We start from the raw sequence: 26,857 nt of genomic DNA on the forward strand, positions 1-26,857 counted from the left end.
GCACACACACACACACATACACATACATATACAAATGCGTACATGTATGTTGTTCACACACGTGCGCGAACTTCTGGAATATTTATTTAACACAAATACACAGAAGACAGAAAGAAACAAACACTGATATACTTATAGATAGACATACGTACGTGTATTCATTGAAAATGCTGCCTCTGAGAATGTTGCTCGTCAATATTGTCCAAACGCGTCGATAATCATGAATTATCCATGTATAATACATATATATCTTACCGGCATTGATCGGTCATAGGCTGCTGCATAATCTGCATCTTCTTGTTCATATTGGTCAAATAAATTATTTTACGAAAAGGCAAATGATCTGTTACGAAATGTATACATTTACACATGTATATAAATATATAAAGTTTCCTGTAATTGATGATATAATCAGATAGGAAGTGATTTTACATATTTCAGAATTTTTGTTTTTCATGTAATATCACGCCTTTTTGATCTTTTTTATCATTAGTTATAGGATACCTTGTACCTTTCCCATGAAATTTATATTACTTTAAAATACTCATGGTTTATGTAAAATAATTAATAGAAATATTTTACAACTCATTTGTTTAACCCTTTGAGTACTGAATACTTTTAACTAAAATGTTTTTTAGGAACAAAATAATTTATTATTTACTAGATTCTAATAATAAATTACATTTAATAATTAAAGTTTCTGTTTCTGAATATAATTTAATTAATTAATATAAACATTACAACATATTAACAAACATGTATATGCGTCCATAGCACTCTAAGGGTTAATACTCTAATTTTTTGTATGTCAAATTTCTTTACATTTCATTTAATTATTATTATTAATTTTGTAATAATCATAATAATCATCTGTGTTAGCATAACAGCTGCTGGTTTCGGGAAAGGAAAACTAGTTCGTTAGTGGTCCCCGGGGTGGGTGGGTCCCAGTCACCACCAGTGGGTCCTCAGGTTGCAGATAGAGAAAGGGCCTCTTTGTTTTACAGCTGAGGTTAGCTGCGAATAAATTGAATAAACAGTCATAGACTGCTGATTGGAATTGGCCCTCCTGTTCGGGGGTTGGGCGTAGGTCTGATTAGCCCACACCGTAAAACGACTTAATTAAGAAACAAAAATTACCACCATGAATTCATTTAATTAAATTATTAATTATTATTATTGAAATATTTCAATATTTATCTAAATGTTAAAAATGAAAATCACAATAAAACGATGAATTGATTCTATGCAATAATTCGTCAATGATATTAATTAGTAACAAAATTATTTAATAATATAACACATGTTTATAAAATAATTAATCAATGATTTAATTATCTATAAAATAATAATTCAACGACTAAAGTATCTATTTAAGTAATTCATCAAATGCAAATTTCCTAATTAATCTACAATAGTAAATCATAGATCATTAACTTAAAAATAAAATCATTAAGATTAATCATAAAAAAAGGGATTTTTTTAAAAAAGAATTAAACATCTACTTTATTTTCGTCCTGCACGTTGGTACAAAACATTATTCTTTTTTCGTGCGCGTATTATCATATTACGCCTAAGTACAAAACAAATAAACAAGAAAAAGAAGAAAAAAACGAAGGGGTTGGATTATTTTCTCTCTAATTAATTAATTAAAAAAAAAAAAATGGAAAATAGTGATATCACACACACATCACTATTTTTCGATTGTGTCGCAGCAGCAATTTCTTTCGAGTGAGAAAAGAAATTGTAGATAATAATAAAAAGAAGAATAAGAAGAAAGAGAGAGCTGCGTGTTGCTAACTTACACATACATCTTTTTTTCTATACGTGTATCATGTGTAAATACGTATATATATATAATATCTCTATTGTATACATATAATTTGTCGTATCTCTGCGGGTGTGTATATAGATTTATATGCATATTCATATACACACACATATATAGATATATATATTACGACTTCGTTAACAACATAAAATGTAATTATTCACATAACAGAGTAATCTGCGATATCTATATATAAAAAAAAAAAATTATTATAACGATCTGGTTTTGTACTTAATAGGCCGACGCTTAAAATCGTACTATATATTTTATCGTAGATACGTCCGAGACATTATTTTCATTACTAACCAAATCTCACGTTATCTCTTGTGTTTATATATTTACGCGTATTTTTTCCTTTAATTATAATATTACAATAATAATAATAATAATAATAATAATAATAATAATAATAATAATAATAATAATAATAAAATTATTAATAATAATTATGATGATAATAATAATAATAATAATAATGATAATATAATGATAATCAAAAGTAATCTAATTTAATTATCTTCGGCTAGAGGTTTAAGCATTCTGAGTATTATCAAAAATATCTCGCATTAAAAATAATTCCTTAATTTTTCTAAATATATATATTTTTCGTTACCATGGTAACCTTCGTGGATTGGATTCGTCATTTATTAATAAGGTTTATTTAACAACCATCGGTTTCTCTTATAATTATCGCTAGTTTAATAATATTATTTTACTCGGCATAAAAGCTAGGACTTATAATAAGAAAAATATATAATATAATATATAATATATATATTTTTTTTCTTCTCATATATATAAAAACAAAAAGTTATATTTAAACATTAAATTATGAACGTTAAACTTACGAACTAATGGGAAAAGAACGGAAGGGTCGGGATTGGAATCATATTAAAATACGATCGAATATAATCCAGAGATTGTGTGTGAGTATTATTTTAACACGGATTACGAACAGGAATATGTGTCCTGTGTGTGTGTGTGTGTGTGTGTGTGTGTGTGTGTATGTGTGTGTATGTGATTTTTCTAAATCCTCAATGTCGATGTTTAATCAATTTGATACACTAAACGTGATTTTATATTTTTAATTATAATTTTACATTCACATTCTTATAGTGAAGGTAAAGTTTATTAAAAATTGAACTAAACTACATTAAAAATTAATGAAATTCATGAAAAGAAAAAATTAATAATATCATTAATAGATAATGATCACAAATTGTTTTTGATTATAATATCATTTATAAAAAATTGTTAGTAACGATCGACGAGATGGGATTTTTTTTTTCGATTTAAGTGAAATTATTTAAATATCGACTAAAGTTGTAATTTTATTCAACACGCGAGTTAGTTAAGTCGAGTGTGTGTCTTTCTGTCTTTATCTATCTTTCTTTATTTTTCTTTCTTTCTCTCTTTCTTTCTTTCTTTCTTTCTTCGTGCGACCTTTGCACGTGAACGTTGCACTTTTGCTTGCAATCTTCCATCTACGTAGACCATTGTTATAGCTGTTCGGTACGTTCGTGTTTAGAGAAACGGGGGTGTGCCACACCTCCGTTCTACCTTCAGAAGGTTAACGGGCTATATAGAGGTCTCGTATGTATTTCTACACGTACGTTTTTTTTTGATATCGTGTAAGAGAAAACACGTCGTCGTCGTTGTCGTAGATTGAAAAACCCCGAACATGAGAAACATTTTCACGTTCCTTTAATTAATTTTCATATCGTTAGAATTATTTCCACGTATTCCAAATTTTTCTTTTTCAAAATGTGTTATAATAAGTAATATAATATAATTATCGAATGTGAATATTGAAAATATGTTTTTTTTTTTTTTGGTAAAATTTAACACGAACGTCTTGGGTGTATTATTAAATAACAAAAATTATTAGCAAAGGGGAGAGTGTGTAAAGTTTCTGTTAAGAATGTTAGTTGAAAGTTTCTATTTAATTTACATAAACATATATGAGTATTATAAAATAACGGAATCCTACGTTGAGGATAATGAAACGTTTCTAAATAACATTTGCATATACATATATGAACTTTATGAATAATTAAATGATAGATTAAACATTATTGAAAGTTTCAATAACATTAGCATGAACGTATTTGAACATTACAAATAATTCATGAATACGAATCGAACATTTGGTATATGTCATATACATAATAATGCACGTGTATTATGCAAATGTTTTATGGGGACTTTTTGTTAATTAAATCGATTAAAAACATATATTATCATAACTATCTCACTGATTAGAAACTATACAAGTGTCTCGTCATATTTAAAATTCAATTAATTAACAAAAAAAAAGATAATGAGACGAGTAGACAGAATGACACAAAAATGATAAGAAACAAAAAAAGAAGGAGATTCACTTGCAGGGGTGGGGACTAAATGGTAGCACGAGAGTATAAATAACCTATGCGCGAAATGGTTGAATCGATGATGATTATGATCCCGATTCCTAACGTTTCTTCCTATATAAACCGTGTGCCGTGTCTAGGTGATTAGAAGCCGGGCGTATCGCAATCTGATTTTAAATTGGTGAAAGCTATGGAGTCGCGGTGACTTTAAACACCAGTTTGTATCCCTTATAAGGTTGCTCTCATCATATCTTTTACTCGCTCACTCAGAAATGTATCGCACACGTTCTTTCCTATCGGACATCATCATCATCATCATCATCATCGCCATCATCGAGCTTCTTTCTCTTTCATTTTTATTTTATTTTATTTTTTTGTTCAATGTAGAGAGCCGATTTCAAACGTCATCGTATATGTGTATATCATCTTACACGCACACTAATTCATCCAGACGAATTCCAACTAACGCGATTTAGAAGAAGACTTTTTAGAATTGCCGACTTTACTTGATTCGAACTGAAATGTTTCGTAATAACTGGTTCGTTTCCTAGTATCATCAAAGTTTCGTTGCGATGAACCAAGAAATCGAAATCCTTCTGGGGTTTCTATAAACGTTCTAATTCGTTCTTTATTTTTCTATTTGCAGCTAAGTTACTTTTTTATTTTATTTGTATTTTATGAACGTTTTCTTAGATTAATTATAAGATTTCGAAATAAAATCTTCGATCTTCTATCACTTGCGATTTTAGTCTTGATTTGAAACTTCAATCGTTTGGAATGTTATTCAGAAAGAAAACTATTTTCTAATCATATATGCATATTTGTCTAAGTAAACATTAAATTAGTTAATAATTAATCGTCTGAAATGTTACCGTAACATTACCAAGAATGGTATTCTTTCACAAAGTTGATATTTTGTTTGTTTCAGAAAATCATGACACTTTAGTTTGCTTGGAATGCTTTAGAGAATATTCGACGACGACGTTCGAGAACGTAATCTCCTGACATATCGCACGCTAGACTGTAACAATAGAGCTTGCATAGTAATAAAATGGCAAAGGTGATATCTCTCGCCTCTAACGTTCCACACGATGATCAATTTTCTTCCATCATTCTTTGTATACGAGTCTTGTTATTATAATCCTTGTAAGAAAAGAAAAGAAAACAAAAATTTTCCTCATTGATTCGTAACACTTTGACAAAACGATTAGAATTAATACGATTGAATATATCAAATCATTATTTAATTTGATTTATGATTTATCATATGCACGTATTCGTGTATATCATGTAATGGGAAATTACGAACAAATATATACGCGTATAAAAAAAATGAAAATTAGTATACGTGTAATCTACGAAAATAGAAAAAAAAATGTATATGAAATAAGTATGAAAGTAAGACGTAACTTTCATAAGTTCAATTAAAATAAAAGAATATAAAGAAAAAGTATTTACGAATGATCAAGTATACTTGTCATCGGGCTTGCAAAGGTATGGAAATAAGCCGATGAAAAACCTTTCTCGAGCGAAACGAGAGATCGATATCGTCGTCTCTTTAGCATTCTCGTAGCTTGGTGCGAAATCTGTTATACGTACATATACGTACTATCGTCTAACGTTCGTTCTCGCGATCGTTATCGGATGTATACTATACATATATACTATATATATATATATATATATATATATATATATATATATATCTACTTATAAAAAAATATGTGTATATATATATATATATATATTTACTTATAAAAAAATATGTGTATATATATATATATATATATATATATATATACATATATATACACATATATGCATATGTATGTAAGATGGTTAGTGTTTAAAACACGAAGTAGTAACACACACTGCCGGTATCGATATTACCATGGTAATAATTATTCCCGAAGCGAAGGGTAGGATATACTATATCGTTTGATTTATCGATAACGCATAGGTAACGATTATCAACAAGGTTATCTCTAGGAACAACGTTAAACGTCGAACGCAACTCGTCCGTGCGATCGTTTAGAAACACCGTTTCCCTTCTGAACTCGTATTCGACCATGCAAGGAACTGAATTTATCGTTTCTCTTTCCCCTTAAGAGAGTTAGTGTAAGAGAAGATAAAGAAGAAAATGATTATGCGGAGGAGGAAGAGGAGAAACAGAAGAGGAGGAGGAGGATGTATAGAGGAGGATCAAGTATAAACGAACTATGTGCGTAATGCATGCACGTAACGCAATATCAGAGATGCAACGTGTAATTACGAAGCAAGCTTGACCGGACTTAAAAAGTCTCTTTTGAGAAGTCTGACCTTTCTGATACCACGACACGTGCATATCCTTCTTCTCTCGTCCTATTTTTCTATTGGACGAGAAAAATTTTCGTCCCAAGAAATTCACTTCCTTCATTGGTTATGATGCTTTCTTTTTTTCTATATATAGGAAAACTTGTTTGATAAGCAAGAAATATCTAATTTTTGTGTGATTTTATAAAGTGAAATTATTAACTGAACGATAGATAATTTGCAAAAGTTTATATAATAGTTGAACAGCAGCATGTTTTCTATTTTTTCTTTTTTACTTGTAAATATATGCGAAAAATAGTGATTTATTTCGCGTTAAGTGTAATCATTTTCGATTCTTAAATTTAGATCAAAAATATTGTAAATGATTTCAACATTATACCAGTCGCAAAGTTTTATGATATAAAAGCTGTAATAAATTTTCATAATATTTTTTAAAGATTCCTACTAATTGTTTTTCAAATTTATTTAAATATAATTATAAAAAGAAATATTATTCGGATAGGGTAATAAAAAACATAGTAGAAATTTTTCAACAAACTTAATATAAAATATAAAGCTTCTATATATTATCATGTATAAAAATTTCAAATATTTTCTTACGTATTTACAAATTTTTCTATAATTCTAAATGACTCTTGTTCTATTTATGACGTCATGCTTGTAAATGACAAAAATTTCTTATTACGAGTTCTTTCGTTAAATACTTATTTTTAGGAGGGGGGTGAGGGTTTAATCTTTGTTCGTGGTTCATTACCATATATTTGCCAAGAAAAAAAAAAGAATCAAGAAATTTCGTCAGTGATCAGAATCGAAAGGATTATGCTCGTTGTTTTCCCAATTATTTGTCTTTGTGGAGAACACGGCGTTATTTACATAATGCTAACCCTTCTAACTCGATGCGAGGAGTTTTTCCGAAATTACTGGTTTCGTTGTTTTACTCTTTTAGGGGAGAAACGTTTTCAAACTAACGATCTCGTTAAGAATTTATCTTGTAGTTTCTACTATCCACTATTTTCTTTCTTACTTGATATACCTTTTTCCGCTCGGAGATATCGATTAGTTCTCGAAAACGTGTCGACTAAATTCCAAGGACGATTGAAAGAAAAAAAACGTCGAACTTTCATAATCAATTGAATTGAACAATTTGTCCGTAACGAATCGTGTCTCCATTTTGCAAGTGACCAATAACCTACACCGACGACTATTTGTCTTTGTGATTCGTTAGAAATTTTCTAATCTACATATTTACTTATGATATATACGTACATTTTCATTATTTCAAAATTAGAATTCGTTCACAATTCATCATCGATCAGCCATTCTCTCTCATTATGTTTTCATTTTGCGCGGTAGCTATTCATCATCATCATCATCATCATCATTATTACTATTATTCATCGATAGGTGATCAAGTAAAAACAAAAAATAAAATAAAATAATAAAAGACCGTGAACTGTTGGTAGGAAAAAAATTTGTATAATAAATGCATTGTATATATATAAAAGAAATTGAATAAAACAACTTTGAGTTTGTTGCACTCATCGATTTTGTCTTCATCATTTCTTAGGTCAAAGTATACCTACATTAATAATAAAAATAATTAATAAAAAATAAAAATATGTAATAATAAAAGGGTGTAGGGGGGTAATTGACATCACGGTTGCATCAGGAGTTCATTAGGTCAGTTTCATAAGCAAATGTTAGCAAAGGAGGCAGTGAAAATGTGTCATGGAATAAAACCGACGAGTGTGACGATCCATGAAAATTAAGGGCAGTTTTGTTCTAACTATTTCTCTCTCTCTTTTTCTGTCTCTCTCGCACGCGATAATAAAATGGTTATTGCGTTTCGCACATTCGTTGCGCTTTTCTGCGGTGCACCGGTAACGAAAGACACGCGATAAAATTAATAATAGCAATAACAATAATAATGTAATAAAAAGAAGGAGAGAATGAAAAAGAGAGAAAGAGAAAGAGAGAGAGAGAGAGAGAGAGGAGAGAGAGGAAGAGAGAGATTTTTCTATCTCTCTCTAACGATTCTTAAAATCACACCTTGTTTCTTATTCAAACGTTTCCATCTACACGTATTAAGCAAAGGCTGTCATTTTTCTTTTTCCACAATTATTTGTAAAAAAAATATGCATAAATATATATATATTTTGCACGTGTCCTGTATAATGTTGTGTAGATATATTTATAAGTAATATAATATATTCATTTGCGTTAGTAAATAAAAATACGTAAGTACCAAAAAAGTCCGGTTAATATTTCGAGAACGTTTGACATATTTATTCATTCATTTTATTCATTCATTCATTCTTTTACACTCATACAGATACACACATACATACATTCTTTTTCTTTCTCTTTCTTTTTATTTAATCATCGATCGATCATTGAGTATGTATCTAAATCACAGCTCATTCTTCTAATTATTTAAAACAAATAACTTTCACGATTAACTTGTTTATACCTATGAAAAATTGCGTGAGTACATATATGATACATACATATATATATATATATTTACGTATATGTATTTATGTATAATATATTTATGTATATATATATATATAAAACTTGAAAACATTCGTTATAAAATATTATTTTTACTAAAAACGACAATATCTTTTCGGTAGTGATTTTTAAATACTAAATAGATCATCGTATGATTGTATATATATATATAACTAATATGTTTATACCTATACACGTTATTTCATTTATCATCGCATCTTGTTTAATTATTTAAAATATAATATTTAATGATCGTCGTCGGACGCATCCTAGCCAATCGTGGATTAATTAAACGATAATGTATAATTCGATTCGCGGATTACGTCAATAATTAATTCTTCGCGTCTTAGGAACAAGAATTTGTCGCGTATAAATCGCGCGAACTTTATTGCAAAATTTGCGTCGCCGACCCTGTTTTTATTTATTTATTTATTTATTTACTTTACTTTATTTTCTTTTCTTTTTTTTCATTATTATTATTATTATTATTATTATTATTATTACTATTATTACTATTATTATTATTTTTATTGTTTTGCACAAATCGAACCCAAGCGTCGGCGATAATAATAATATAATATAAATATGTATATAGAAGAGAGAAATGAGGGGAAAAATATATATACTATGCGATAATAAAGAATAAAAGATAGAACAAAAAAAAAGTAATAATTAATAAGGAAGACATAATAAAATGGGATGGTAGCGAGCATTAGGCAGTACTCGAGACGATTTGTTATTGTTTCTTTCGAAATTGTTTATTCCGTTTCGTTACGAGTAGTCATGGTTTTGCTCTCTTGTATATATGTATATATTGTTATTATTATTTATTTATCATCTCGTAAATTGTTTAAGGTCCATTTACATTGTAGCTAATATTGATAATAAAAACAAAAATAAAAAACACATTGATGGAAATGTAAGATAATAAGTTAAACATAAAAAACATTATGTATATATAAATATATACATAATTATTTTAATATTAATGTCAGCTACAGTGTAAATGGACCTTAATTCGCAAAAATAATCTACGTCCATTTCGACTTTTGACGAAGGTATCGAAGCGCGTTAGATCGAGAGATGCGCTAACCACGCATCGAAGTCTCTTCAAAGTCGATCGGTGAATGAATTCAAACTAACTCGGCGTATTACATGAATTTCCGCTTGGATCGAGTTGAACCGGATGTTGTTGACTCCTACTGGTGATAGGTGTCGTAGGATTAGCATTGGTTGCACTGGCTGTTTCCGCAGATGGACTTGGATTATTACTTCCACTGTTGCTAGCACTGTTGTTGGGCGGTTGTTGGGCTTGAACACTTGGTTTCTGTGTTACGTGGGTTTGGTAATGCTTAGCGAGATGCGCTTTCTGCCTGAAGCTCTTGCCACAAAGCGAACAGGCAAATGGTTTTTCTCCGGTATGTGTTCTTATGTGAACGTTCACGCTGTATTTGTCCTTGAAACCCTTACTACAGATACTGCAGTAATGTAATGAACGTTCCTTTCGTTGAACGCTACCTGGCGAGCCACTAGAGGCACCTTGTTGTTGTCCAGTTGAATTGCCAGTCCCATCAGCGGCATTACCGTTGCTCGAGCTGTTAGCATTATTGTTATTTCTATTTGCTCGTCTGCAGTATTTCTTCGGGGTCTTAGTAGTGACACCGACACGAGAGGAAGTCATTTGAAGTTGACTCGTTGGTGGCTGCTGTTGTTGTTGCTGCTGCTGCTGCTGCTGCTGTTGCTGTTGTTGTTGTTCGACGTCTGGACGTGGAGTCGTTTGTTGCTGAAGCACATCCTGCTGAGCGGCCGTGACCACCGTGACGGTACTGACTTGACCGAGATCGGCTGGTAAGGTGATGGTACCTAGACTACCACTGGTAGGATCCAACGTATACATCACGGTCGTCGTCGCCGAGACGTTGCAAACTGGCTCGAGGCCACAATACGATTCGACGACCTCGTTCGCGATACTTTTGAGCTTCTCGTAATCACCAGGTCGATAGGTTGTCTGATCTAACTGAGAAAGTAGCAAATCTTCATCGGTACACGCATGCATAGATTCGTCTTGCTGCTGTTGCTGTTGCTGTTGCTGCTGTTGTTGCTGTTGTTGTTGCTGCTGTTGTTGCTGCTGTTAGTAATATAATAATAACGTTTCAATAATATTTCATATAAAATATAAAATTCTTATATATTACATCAAGCAATATAATAGAATTAATTTTCTATAATGCACTAATTTCAAATCGATACCGTAAAACAATGTGTTCCTAAACTCTATCATGTGCTTCCTAATCGACTCATTAGGCTAATCAAGTACAGTATACTTTAAATTTTGAAATTACGCTTATTGCCTAACATTTATAAGTATTGACAATTTTAAAATGGGCAAAAAATATTCTAAATTCCGATTTCTTTTTTACACGTTGTTGTTGATTAGTTATCATATGCAAAACCGAGCTATTTCTTACCGGTATAGACAGGGTCGATCCTTGAGACGTCGGGGATGATGAGGAAACCACTTGAGTCGGTCCTGTGTAAAGTTTACCTTGAAGAGCGCTTCTGAGAAGACTCTCTGCCGAATCACCGGCACCAACCGCTACAGCAGCAGCTGCAACAACTGCTGCCTCTTGAAGATTCTGATCGGATAATTTCCAATCATTGTTATTATCGCCACTTGTGCAGTTCGCGTTGGCAGAAGGCGTTCTGCCGCATAGTTCTTTGCTCTCGACGAAGCCACTGTCGTCCGTGGTATATTGAGAACTCGGTACTGTGAAACGATCGGTATGAAACCTATCGTTGACGGTCCTCGATACTTCTGTCATGTTCGTCGTTTGATCGTGTTCCTGATCGGCCGATGATGGTTCAAGACTTAGTATAGCATCTAAATCGAGACTGGGTCGTAACGACCAGGAATCACCTGACGTTGGTGCAGGACTTTTGCAATCTAATGCATCCATCGAATTAGCTTCGTTGTTTAATACAGTCAACGTATATATAGCTCCATCCGTATTTTGTCTATCGTTAGCGTTACATCCTCGACCAACCGTTTGATGATGATCGTTAGGTCCACCAGTATGAACGTTAACCGAATCGTTCCCATGCGTTTGTGAATTGGCATGAGCCGACCAACAATACTTGCTGAGATCCTCGAGTAATATATTGCACGTTTGTTCTTTACTATCGTCCGTAGTCCAATAATCACAATCGGATTGATCCATTGCTACTTGTTCACTGCTTGGCTGTACGTTACAGGTATTACCGTGATGCGCTCTAACGTGATGTTGGTGATGATGATGATGATGGTGATGATGACTGAGTGAACCAGTTATCGTTGAGACCGGCGGCAAAGCCGTCAACGTGTTGTTATTGGTCTCCTTTATGAACGGGGACCCGTGAAGATCTCGGCTTGACTCGTGATCCTCGTGACTCTGTTGAAGATAACCGATACTCCGACAGGTGGTACGATGGAGAAAGCTTTCCTCGTCGGAGACCACACCGTCTGTAGACGTACAATTTGCAGTAGGTGAAACGACGAAATCAAAAAAATCTGTTTTTGGCAAATCCTCGCCGCCCCCGCCTGGGGCAAATGCCTCCGTTAGGTCCATTAAATCTTTTTTCTTTTTCAATATCGTCTTCGTGATGGTAATCAAATTCGTTAAAATCTCCCCCTCCCCCTCCCTCTCAGATTCGAGATATATATAGCAAAGATCCTGTTTCTTTGATAATTTTACGGGCAGATTGATATTTTAAACTTTTGTTCTTGTCCTTGTTGTTTCTCAACAACTTGAATTCTTCTTCGCGTTTCTACGCGCTATGATAGACCACCACATTCTTCGGTTCGACGTAGGAATCTGAAATAAAAAAAAAAGAGAAGAAAATTACGAGATGATCGAAATGATTGGAATGTATGTTTTTTTTTTGCTTTTTTTTTCTGATGGTGTAAATCACTTCGATTTGTAATAACGAGACGAGAACATTTGCGATTAGATTTTGCTTAGTTACGCGTGCGCGTATATTTTATCCTATGGTAACGAGTATTTTATAATGAATGGCACGCAACCAAAGATTCTCGGCGATAGTCCGAGTTTCGCAGCCGTTAAATCAATAACGCGTTACGTTACAAGCAATCATCTTTATTTCTCTTGAATATATAAGTTCTTTCTTAGTATATGAGACACATCTGTGTGTTATACTTTTCTATACAACGATATATGTTAATTCTGTAATGAGCGTTCTAGATTCATTCGAGAGAAGCGATAAAAAAGCTAATTTCAAAAGGTCATCTCACAGATATCTAAAATTTTTATTAGACGTTACCGATCGAAAATGTTCAGAGTGTGGTGTGGTGGTAATAAGCAATATTTCATAATACTCAACTATTTCAAAAAAGAAAAAAAAAACCTCAAGGAAAAACATGTTGGTTTTCGAATTCGATATACTACTTCGGAAAATCTACGTCAAAGCTGATCCCGTAAACACTTGTACCGTTATTCACCGTTACCGTCGTGAGTCTATATCGTTGCAACTAATTGTATCTCTCAGTTCGAATAGTAATTTATAATTTATATGCATAATTTAGTGTCACATATAATTTCAACGTTAAATATACAACACAAAATAACTAAACGTTCTAGAAATTATTATTATAATACTGATTTTTTAAATTTATTAAAGAATTTGTCGGAATGATCATATTGAAAAAGTATTTCGAAATAATACGATGACACGTTAGAAAAATCATGTCAAGATTTTCTCGTTAATAATAAATAAATTGTCGAAAGTGCCTAATCATCGGAGTGTATACCAGTTCGTATGTGAAAAACACTTTCTGGTGAAATACTATTGAACGTGTAAAGCTTAATTCGAATTTAATAATCCTATTTATTAGAAATTAATAACAATACTGATGATAGTGGGGTGAGTAGGGAGACTTTCGGGCATCGTAACGAATCGAAACACACGTTAAATATAATACGTACATAAAAGTTAAGCGGATTTTCATCGCTTATTGAATTTTCTATGGCTATTGTATAGCGAGATCGCGACAAAATCTTTAATCTAACACGCCTAATGCTAATATACCTCTCCTCCCTTCCTTCACTCCAATGGAAATGGGACAATCAAAGATATACGTTGAATTGCGAAATAAAAAGCAATAATCGTATCTTCTCACTGTTAGAGATAACTGCTACACAATTTAAATATATATATATGTGAGTATACATATGTATTGAGTACATAACGTGTGCCTAAGTACGGATATTAAATTCCTAAGTTTATAGTAGTTATACTATTACGGAAGAGAGATTCCTATGCTTTTAGCACCATCCACACAATAAGCGTATTAGGGTACGTTGTAATAGAAAGTATCGGGGAAACAAGATCGAGAATTTATTTATATATCAACAACTATGTTCAATATATTCTATCAATATACTTTGATGTTCGATTTTATTACAAGTAGTATGACTATTTTAGTAAACCGGATATATACCAAATGGAATGAGATGGTAGATTTTGTAAGAAAAAAAAATATCAACTGTCATACTAGCTAAGCTCTATAGTATCGATGAATCACGATTTAGACATATTCTTATCAAGAAGAATTCTATTCGAGTCATTGTAAGAATACTCACGAAGTCGTGAGAAAGAATCATCATAAGACGGTATTGTTCTCTTATTTTCTGATCGATGACATTGACGACCACCAATCGAAACTCTCTATCGACAATATTTTTCCCTTAAACCTTTTTCCTTTCCTTTACCCAGGCCACCCCGTCCTCCTCCACGCACATACACATGGATATTTTTAAACGATTACATTTGTATATGTCGAGACATTCGATTTCAAATGTTAACACTTCATGACCGATTTTCTTGCATTGTAAATAACTGTCAGTGTTTAGTACAATGGTCGGCATACCATTTGTTAAGTATGCTCCAGATTTTCCGTAATTTTCTTTCAGTCGGTTAATGGCGCGGTGAGCTATGGAAAGAGAAAATAAAAAAGAAAAGAAAAATATAGTAGGAAGGAAGGAAAGAAAGAAAGAAAGAAAGACAAGGCAAAGAGTGTCGGGCATTAGGCCGAAGAGAGACCCAAGTACTCTCTCGCATGTTCTAGGCGTGGGAACGCACCGTAGCCGTGTATAAATTCACTATAGCTGCCCCGCGAGAGAGTAGAAACGCTATAGGCGGTCTCTCTTACTTTAAAGTGTTCTCTATCTACTAGTTGAAAAGAGAGTCCCTCTACTTATATACCTACATACATACGTTAGATACGTTATACGTATATTAACGTATATATATAGAAAGAAAGAGAGAGATAGAGATACGTGCTTACTAACAGCGAGTAAGGCGTTCGCCTTTAGATCTATCTATCGTCTCTCTTACTTACTCTTTGATTTTCATTCGCTTTGCAGTAGATAGATAGCAAAACGTGGCCGCATACAGACAGACGCGTGGCCGCAATCGCGGGACGACGTACAACTACTCGCTTGGTATGAGGTATAAGGTATAACGCTTGCGCAACTTCTTTTCCGTGAGCTATCTTGCACTACTCGAGTCACCAACACTATCAAATAAATAAGAGTGTATGGCACTACTACTACTACCACCACAACTACCACAACCACTACCACCAATACTATCACGATTACCAACATTACTATAATATTACTACTACTACTATTACATCGATTCTATATTTATATCTTTTTCTTCTCTCTTTTTATCTTACTAATGTCATTTATGTCGTCTATGTTGTCCATGTCGTCTGTGACGTAGTCAAACGCACTGTACCAAATTAATGCGACTTATATATATATATATATATATATAGTATAGACAGAGTAAGCACGACGATTCGTGGCACGGTTCTTGGTTAGAGGTACGGCTAAATGCCAAGCGTGGTACACAACAATTGATCGAGCCGCTATCCAGTTCTACACCCGGATGTCCGAGCCTACAACATTGTCTTTGGTTTGCTCGTGCAGGCCTCGTTGTTCTTGCATTTGCTGTTCCAAGAGAGATAGAAAGAGAGAGAACTCTTGATTATTACCCGTCGACCGATCGCCAACCTTGATCGTCGCTGCTTAACTATCTTGCCATTTATATCTTCCTTTTTCTTCATTAATATTTTGAAAAAAGAAGAAGAAGAAGAAGAAGTAGAAAAAGATGATAGAATAATATTAATTAATCATGTATTAAGTATCACGTTGAAACTGATCTCTTATCTTTGAAATTTATTTTTATTTTATGTTAGAGACATTTTAATTGTATACTATAACATAGTGATTATTATCTTTTATTTTATTTTTTTTCTAGCCTGGTATTTAGAAACAAAGATTTTATATTTTATTTTTTAAATTACAAGAAAAAATGCTATTTCTTTTTTTTTCTTCTAAGGAACGATTATTATCATTTCGTAAATTTAGCATAGATTTGGATCAGAATGATGTAAAGTGGTGACACATGAGTCGGCGTCGATTAAGTCGACTGCCAAGTTTTGCTAGACGTTTATAATGCTCGTAAAACCCGAGTGGTATCGTTTAATCGTCGCTAAAGAAAACCTTCGTCGTCGGGGGGTACATAACAATGAAGGCGCAGATATTTACGAGCGAGCAGCAAGCAAGCAAGCAAGTAAGCAAGCTAGCTTGCTAGCTAGCCTACAGTTCTTTCTTTCCATTGCGAGTAGAACGGTTCGGGACAGTCGTGATCGCTCTCTCGACGCTCGCCAATTAGGTCGGCTCCGTGACGTGAGCTCAGAGGTGGTTGCGAAGGGGATTCGTGAACAACGACTACAGACAGACCTATAAACTCTTCCTTCTATCCAGTCAAACGAATTTTCTTTACATTTTCCAATATCTTCGATATCCAACAATTTCTATCAAATCATTCGTTCATTTAGATCAAATTTTATTTTGTTTGGCTAACAAAATTATTTCATTTCGTTTGTAATTTTTGTAACTCCGCCTAGTTAGAATCTAGATACCTAGATAATAACTAGCTGGTCCCAAGCCCAGATAAAGGAGGAGGGTTCGAGAATGAGGTTAGCAACCTACCCTCAGTAAAAAAAATATCCCTAACTTCACACTCTAAAAAGGATGTGAAGTTACGGATAACAGGACAAAGTCTTAATACTAAGAAAAAGAAGAAGTTTGTAATTTTTGCGTTGTTGATTAATTGTTATTTTAATTAGATTTAGTGTTGTATTCTATTTTACAACAGTTCTTTTCGTAATATTAATTATTATAATTTGTTTCTTCTTTCTTTTTTGTCTCTTTTTCTTACTATTCTTTTTACCACTCACTTTTATACACTCTGTAACTTTGAATTATTATTTTAATTATAATATTTATAATTTAATTTAATTTTTCTTAATTATATCATTTAATTAGAACACATAACATATATTCACAGTAATAATAATAATAATAATAATAATAATAATATGGATAATTATTACTAATTTTTGTATATTATATACACGACAATATTTCTTTAACTATATTCACATATATACATATGTATATATAAAATAATTATATGACTATTGATATTAGTTCGTGCAATAGAATTATGCATGTGTATCGGCATTAGAACGATGTTTTAAGCTCGTTAGATTCGAGCGTGCTACATTGGTGGTCTTCCGCGAGATACGTTTCGTGAGATCGTACGATCTACTATGTAGCAAGCCTAAGTGCTTCCGATGACCATAATTCTTGATCATTACGAAGACAATCAGTTGGCTAAACTGGCAGCCTCGGGCTAGCACGATGAAAGATCTTTGAAAAATTCAGAAAAATTCATTATTAATGAAATTCATATTTATTTATCTTTCTATTAATTATACCAAGTAGATTATTTTATTTCAAATTGTTCAAATATTTTCACTAACAATCGTGTTACATATATATATATTAGGGTGGGTCAAAAAAATAACTTATTTTTTTTTCAAGTGCTACAGAGAAATGGGTTGTTAGACACCTTAAAACAATTCTCACCAAATACGAGCTCTTAATTTTAATAGGAAGATCCTCCGCATCGCAGTTTTTTATTTTTTTTTTCAGTCTAATAGATTAAAATTCATACCTCATTATTTATTGATTGTACAGAAAAATGTTCTAGACGAATTTTGTAGGAAATTTAATGCTCTACAAAAAAAGTATCTTATATTTTTTCCGTAAACCTCACCATTTGAATGATATTGAAGATTTAAGTTTGATTATTTTAAGACAAATTTCATTTTTGTTTATGAATTTTATAACTCGACAATAAATGACTATTATAAAATGCGCAATATAAATTTTTGTAGGAAATTATCTGCTCTATAAAAATAGTGTCTTATGTTTTGGCGATTAAATTAAGCGTTCAAAAGATATTCAGAGACAAAAATCAGTACACATGAAAATTTGATGATGATATATATATATATATACATTCATACATATAGGGTATTTCGTAATATATGGGAATCATTTCAAAAAATGAATATAAAGGGATATATTTGAACCCTTTGTTTCAAAGTTATTTTACAATTGTGTTCGAAATTACCACCCCTACTCGGTTTGTACCCAAACTTGCAGTATTTCAAACATAAAATCCACTCCTGAAGTGGGTTTTATATATTACGAAGGATTCTATATACATAAATGACTATATACAATTTTAATAATAATAATTAAATTACTTTTATTCTACAAAAAAAAATCATAGAAATTTATCTTAATTATTAGACTTGTATTAGCCCTTCAATGTTATAATTACCAATTACAATTAGGAACGAAAATATGCTATTCATAATTAAAATCGTTGATATTAATTAATTCAATTTTATTTTATTATTAATATTATCAAAATATAATTGGAATTAAATGAATATCCAAATGAAGATAAAAAAATGTATAATAAAATAATGATTTTCACTCTTTAACTAAAATATATGTTGAATTAATTTTACACACACACACACACACACACACACATATATATATAAAGAGAAAAGGATTCTCTATATCTTCTTCCTTTTTTTCTTTCTCATCATTTCTTCATCTTTTTCTTTTTAAACCAAGAGAAATATTTCATCTCGGGCACGGCTAACGAGGCGTATACCGTCGTCGATTTCGCCGGTTTCTTCGAATTCGCGTGTATCGATCGATACTCGTTTCTCGATTTCCTCGAAGGTACACTATCTGTATATATGTGTGTGTATATATATATGTGTCAGATACACAATTGCACGCATTCGGTTGCCAAACGAGCAAGCAAAGAGGACGGTATCCGATGTTTTCCAAGGTGGACGAACGGCTTCGTCTGTTGGTAATTCGCAAGATAGAGAAACAGGGAGAAAGTTTCTAAGGAAAGTGGTGAAGAACTCTGAAAATGTATCGTTTTACTTTGTACGAGCTCGTCCAAGCACGAAGTAGAGACTCTTGCTACGTTGTTAGATTTATCTTCTCTTTACTTATAACGGGTGTCTAATTTTAGACGATAAGATCAAATATTTTGAAATTTGAATATTTTAAAGCTTAGAAATATTTGGTTATAACCCCATGCTGTATTTTATTAAATACTATTTTATTATTTATTATTACATTTTATTTTATTAAAAAATTATATACTTTTAAAATACTAGCATTAGTATTAGGGAATCATATAAATCGATGAAATATATCGAGTTTAGTTAAAAAAATATTTTTTATTTTAATTGCAATTAATATGACGTATTTTTTTCGAAATACATTACAGTAATTTTATATGTTCAAAAATTATATTTATAAAACAAATATGATCGGATATATGATATTTGGTATTAACAATAAGACACTCGATATATTTGAAAGTAATTTTGAATAAAAATATTAATTATCATTTATTAATACAATTAGAATTTATTAATAATAACAAAGTAAAGTGGATTTATTAATTAAAACTCCATTTTCTCGATTAGTATTAATTTTGTTAATAAAATTTTATATCAGCTAATTTGTTTTATTATGTAATTAATTATTGCAAATTTACATATTTGATTAATTTCACATAATGGATGTTAAAATAAGTTAATTACAAAAAAAAAACTGTAATGTTATTAATGATCATAGTTAAATAATTTTCTTTTTCTAATTGTAAGTAAAAGTTAGTCAGAGCGATGATTTTATTTGTTTGTTGATAAAACCATTCAATGATTTACATGACTTTAAGTATTTTAAAACTTGTCAGTGGGTTACAAGAAGAAACCAACGAATTTGCGAAGATAGAAAAGAACGTGGAAATGCGATTTCAGTGTGGGACACGTGATTGCTTTCTAAGCAACCTCGGGAAATTAGTGGTAGGCTAATTGTCAGTTACTTGACAGGAAATCGTACTGTCAATCCGAAATTTATTTTCATGCAATAATGTAAAGAAATAAGAATTGTAATAATAATAATGTAAAGAAAGAAAGAAGGATTTTTTCCTTTTTATTATAATCCAAACATTTTTAAAGCTATTACAGTAATTAATTTTCAATATTACATTGGTTAATAAATAATGATGGAAATTTTAATATTTTAAATCTAAATAAATAATACTTGTTCATTTTGTTAAATAATTATTTTGATTAGAGTAATATTATTTCAACTAACGTAAAATTATATTACAGTGCTGGGTTTATTTAAATATAAAATATTATTAATATTATACAATTAATATAAAATTAATATATTGCATACTATAGTATAATATTTTTTATTTTATTCAAATTAAATATATTAAAAATTTCGATACAATTTATTTTAACTCTATAATATACTAATAAACTCAATCTAATTAAAAATTTAATAATTTACATATGAAATATTAAAAAAATTCCTACATTAATCATTCACCAATTAAATAGAATATTTAATATATAAAAATCAACGTGTGATTAAAAATTCTCCTGAGTTCTGAAGTATAACTAAATTTAAATGTCTTCTTCTTTCTTTCTATCTTTTTTCTTTTATTCGTTTCTTTCTAAATAAATATTCATGAATATCCCAGACCCCTTACGAGGAAAAAGAATAGCTGAGAGAGAAAAAAAAATAAAAGCCGTTCAGAATAGTTGGAACACGTCGAGTGACTCTTCAGTAGTCTAATGGAAGATACTTATTGACACAAAAAAGAAAGAATAAAGTTAAACGAAATCGTAGAAGCGCGAAAACGCGAAAAGTGGTCGGTCACGCTGAATGATTCAGGTGGAATTTGAATGTCAAAATACGTCAAACAGGTATAAAAAAAAAAAAAAAAAAATAAAACAAGAAAAAAAAGAAAAGAAAAAAATGATTATAAAGAGTAAGAAACGTTTCGTCAGGATCCTATAATTATTCTCACTTGCTCGCTTACTTTCTCTCTTTCTCTCTCTTTCTTTCTTATTTAACGTGTTCGAAGAATATAAGGCGTATAAATGGAGATAATTCGAGGTCGAGAGTGTTTCGTTGTCGATCTTATTTTACTTAATAATTTAGCTCACCGATAAATATACAGATATTGCTGTTTAAACATAAGAATAATTAATGTATCAAAGTTCGATTAACGCACTTGTACAAGATCGAAAAATTGATCATCATTATATTATATATTATATATATATATATTTATCGATAATTACTATCGATCTTTGGCTACCGATAAAACACCACTTCCACGATGATATTATTTGTTTTTTTCTTTATTTGTGAGGATATTTCAACGAAGCGTAACCGTGACAAAACGCGAGAGAAACAGCTCGGTTAGAGGAACAAAACGTTTTTGAGGATATATACGAGCGTTCTGCATACCATACATTCTTCCAACGATCATTATAACGGTGAAAACGGTCTTCTAGACTTTACTATAGTATATTCTTTTGTGAAAATTCTTTTCGACTTTCTGTTAACTTTCGATATGTGTAATCTTAAATAAAAAAAAAAAAAAAGATAAAATGAACAGACAGATGAAGAAGCAAGAAGAAAATGATTATACTTAAATATTAATGGATTTCTTAAATTATTTACTATAACATATTTATATTAATATTTGAATACTACTTTTTATTTATTAGGATTAGTAATTTTAGTAATTTAATGATAAAAGTGTTTGGTGTTAAAGATAGTTGATATAAGAATTGAAATATATTTCGTTTTTAGTGTTAATAATTAAATATTAATATTAAATCTAGTAATTTTGTGTTTATGACGATATTTTATTATAAATATCGATTATTTATTTTAAATAGTGGCAAATTATAGTGAAAATATGATATTTAAAAATATTTAAATTATAAAATATTAACAACTATTTGCATTAATTGCAAAATATTATAATTTCAAAATTATATTTAATTTTAATTAAAATAAATTAAATTCAAATTATATATTTAATATTCAATTATTAGTATTTTTTTTAAATTAATATTATAATAATAATAAAACAAATTAAGTATAATTAATATTATATTTAATATTCAAATTACTTTATATACAGGGTTATCTGTAGCTGGTGGTGGAAACCCTACCAACTTTTCAGAATTAACCTATATATATGTATTTAGATTATTTTTATATGATAAGTTCGTAGGTCCGTTATATCGAGCCATAATCAAGTGCTCGCGTTCTTTGGGAAAATTTAAAGTCGATTTTCTTGAAAACAAAGCTTCAAAGGAAAAATTGTATTGTATATTTTCGATTTATTTTTTCATGTAGAATCACATTTTTTTCGCTTGTCCCACCAGTTACAGATCACCCAGTATATAATTTTTTTCAAAATTATATATTAAAATCTTAATATTAGCATATGATAATATATGTGCAGACCATTTAAATAAAATATTAACTAAAATTTAATAAACTAAAAAGAGAAGACGTAATTTGATATTCTATAAAGATCAAATTTTCAAAATAAATTTGAGTTAAAATTATAATGAAAAAATAAAAAATAAAGGAGAGAATCAAATTATTTGTAATGAGGTAACAACGACCGAAATAAACAAAAAAAATTACTCATTATTTCTGGCAAGAGAAATAAGATATTTTATTATATATATATATATACACACACACATAGGTATATTTCGTTCGCTTTATTTCTTTTTCTTTCTTTCTTTCTTTTATTTCAGAAACCACAAACACCATATCTTCCAAGTGGGAGAAAACCGAGGAGAAAAGGCCAAGAAACGAAACGAAGTCAATGGTGTTCGTTCGTTATATCCTGGAAGATGATGATTCCGGTCGATTCGCAGACCGTTTCACGCGAGTTAAATCGAATTTTGATCTCTCTCTCTTTCTTTCTTACCTTCTCTTTCTTTTACGCACTTTCCATTTTTCTTTCTTTCTTTCTTTTCTTTCATCTCCGCCTTTACCCCCTCGATCAACGACGACGAATTGGTCAAATTTTACGATCGTCTTTATACACCATAATAACACGTCTGTGGTCGGATTTTATCGCTTCATTTGCCGATATAATTTCCCACTACTTCGACATCACGTTATTGGTAAACCCAAACCCCATTTCCATTTTTCTCTTTCTCTCTCTTTCTCTCTCTGTTTCTTTTTTCTTCTTTCTTTTCCTAATTTTTTGGTCTCTTTTTTTGTTTTTTCAAATTTTATTTCTTTCCTTTTCTTCCGTTTGACCGAAACCTCCTTCTCTCATCGTTTCATCTTCTTCCCACTCGTTAAAGTCTCCACGAGGCAAGCAAATGTTCTTTACCGTTCGAAGAATTCAAAGATCGAAATCGGTAATGTGTCCTTATACTTGTTATTTCCTACCAACACTTGCCTTTTTTTTTTTTAATTGTAATTTTTTCTTCTCTTTTCTTCCTTCCTTACTTCCTCTCTTTTCCTCTTTCTTCAAAATCGATTTTCACCGAACTTTTTATTTGCCAGTATGTTTTTCTTTTTTACAGACTACACTCGTGCATTAATTATGCATGTTATTGCACGTAAGTACAAGGTATTATTTATTCGTAAGTATATATTTTTATTTACATACAGTCTGAATGTGTCAATTAAAACCTTGAGATCGTCATCATGATGATTCGAAGAATTCGAAGATCAAAATCGATAAGTATTTTACTTTTGAATATTTAATTTCACATTTTATTGATCGCAAGTTTGGAACTTTCGATTCATCGATTTTTATACAAACTCCTCGTAATCATATATATATATATATATATATTTCACGTGATATCATAAGTGAATGTTACATATGTTACATAACATATATTTATTTGTTAATAACTGAATAAATGAAAACGCGATATATCAATTAAAAACTTTGGATGTTACACTCATAATGAATTTTAAATATTCCAAGATGGAAATCGATAAGAATTCAATTATTATTTTATACGTAAATTTAAACAATTTTAATATTTTTTTTTTATTTTAAATGGATCTTAATTATTTTTATTAATTAATCAATTTTTTTTTACAAACTTTCAATACATGCGAATATATAACATACTAAATATATATATATATTTATTTCTATGTATTATAAACATAGATTCCGGATGCTTTGATTAAAAAACCTTGGATCGTTGCCACGATTTGGCCTCACCTATTCGCGAGTATCTTTCAAGGTGTGCGCACACGCTAAGAGAAAAAAAGAAATATTAAAAGAGAGAAAAAGAAGAAACAAAAAAAAAGTAATAAAAATTGCAGAGTCTGGCCGGATCTGACTTTGAAATCGCAACGCGTGTCAATGTCGAACTCGCGAAACACACTCTCAGTGGCTTACGTAAGGGACTTGTCAAAAAGCGAGTTTGTTGCTTGATAATTCGTTCGACGAATTTTTACTTCCTACTTTACTTTATTGCGTAAAAGATTTATTTTTCTTCTTTTTTTTTTTTTTATTATTTATTTTTCCTCATCTTCCTTCTGGTTCAATATTTTTATTCCAATTTGTTGTTTTTTCTCTCTTTCTTTATCTTTTGATTATCGTTTTATTTTTTATTTTTTTTTTACAAATTAAAAACACGAATATTTACTAAAAATTATCATGGTCGTGTAATAGATTTGACAAATTTTTGTTAATTAATTCCGTGAAGTAAGGTTCGTGAACAATTTGGTTTTTTTTTTAAATATACTCAACATATTCAATATTTTCGAATAACGTATTGTATATATACATATTGTATCATATATACGTACGTATGTACATACATATGTACAGTTGCAATTTGTATCTTACGTCTACCAACATTATAACGTTTACGTAAGCATTTCGATATTTTTAGATTTATTTTTCATCGGATTGTTTCGCAATGCGGTTAACAAGAGGAATTGTTAATTTATTTGTGCGATTATAGATTAGATTTAAAAAGAAAATTGATTAATTCTATGATTCATAGAAACATAAAATAACAAAAAAAAAAAAAAAAAAAAAAACAAAAAGAAAAGGAACGATAAAAAGTCAAGACAAGAATGTAAAGGAAAAAAACTGTACGGATGAGGTTATATATTATTTTTATATATATATAGTTTTGCGAAAGGATTAATTTAAATCAACAAAAAAATAGAAATAAGAATGAAAGAAACAAAAAAAAAGAAAAATGACTCGGCATTGTTTTTTTACGGTAATTCATTAAAAAAAAAGAAAAAGTGGAAAACAAAAAAATCTTAGGTTGGCCAACAAGTTTGTTCAGTTTCTGCGGTGTTGATAAAAAATTGCACTAACTTATTGACCAACTTAATAAAAAAAAAACAAGAAAAAAGAAAGGGATAAAATTACTTTATCGTTTTCTTCTTTTTTTTGTTCAATATTGTTTCTTAACAAGAAATATAGTTTAGAGGTAAATAATATAAATATATGTATATGCATACACAGACAAAATTATTCGACCAGTGTACAAAATGATAGAAAGTTGTGCTTTTAAATTAATACCGTATATAGAATTTTTCTTAATACTTATTTATAATAAATCAATAGTTTGTTCATATAAATAATAATTTATTAATTAAGTTCAACATAAACGTTTCATCTATCATTAATAATTTAATTCATGTAAAATGTATAATATTTTTAATATATACATTAAATATTTTTATTAATTTCTTTTAGTATTCAATTTTAATTATTTCTTCAAACAAATGACATGTACAAAATTACACAAATTATTATTTAGGATGTCGAGTGTATGTATAATTATTTTATAAATTCATTTTGTCCATTTTGTCACGAAACGTTCCTAATAAAATCGATTTGTTTTTAGAAAATTTTGTCGTGGTAAAAAATAAATTAATAACCAGCAATTTATTTTCTTAATTCGTTCTAAAAAAAAAATTAATAGAATATTTGTATGTAACATATAAGTTATAAAATAATTTGACCCTTGAGTAATTTATATCTCATATTATATACATGGATGCTTGTCACGAACAAGTAGATCCTTTTCTTAGCAGATATTTTTCTACCTGGAAGACAACGGTGCCCAGGTAGACAACAACGCTTTCTCTGTCGTTGTTGTGCACGTGCGTAATTAAAGGAGCGATCCGTCGTCTCAATTAAAAAATTATGAAACTGACCGCAATTAACTTGCAGACCCCTTAACCCAGTTGCCACTTAACAATTAGATGAACGTACCGACCGACCGGACGGATGGACGGACAAATGGACGGACGAGTGGACTAAAGTGGACCCGAGAGTCTGGTAGAATACTTTTTTTATTTATTTTTTTCATACTTTAAGTGCACACCATAGTAAAATATCGATTCCCTTCACCGATTACCTTGTGCGCTCCCGTTGTTATTTTTATTTAAAAAATAATTAAAAAAAAATTATTATATCTACGTTCTAAAAAAAAAAGGAACATAGAGAACTTTCTTCTTTCACTTCG

At 30.3% G+C, this 26,857-nt stretch overlaps 1 protein-coding gene across 1 annotated transcript in view; it reads right to left on the minus strand.

Annotated features, from left to right (window-relative positions):
• Positions 1-6,018: 6,018 nt before the first annotated feature.
• LOC107065489 (uncharacterized) overlaps positions 6,019-26,857 on the minus strand; it is a 74,518-nt gene continuing 53,679 nt past the window's right edge. Inside the window, exons 2-3 of the mRNA XM_015319227.2 lie at positions 11,493-12,875; positions 6,019-11,152 (exon numbers count right to left, since the gene is read on the minus strand). Coding sequence (XP_015174713.2) covers positions 10,163-11,152; positions 11,493-12,629 — 2,127 coding nt within the window. The 5' untranslated portion in view covers positions 12,630-12,875 and the 3' untranslated portion in view covers positions 6,019-10,162. The remainder of the gene's footprint in view (positions 11,153-11,492; positions 12,876-26,857) is intronic.

The sequence above is a fragment of the Polistes dominula genome, unplaced genomic scaffold, assembly GCF_049000335.1.
Source record: "Polistes dominula isolate Pdom_NZ unplaced genomic scaffold, Pdom_raw_medaka contig_373, whole genome shotgun sequence".
NCBI lineage: Eukaryota > Metazoa > Arthropoda > Insecta > Hymenoptera > Vespidae > Polistes > Polistes dominula.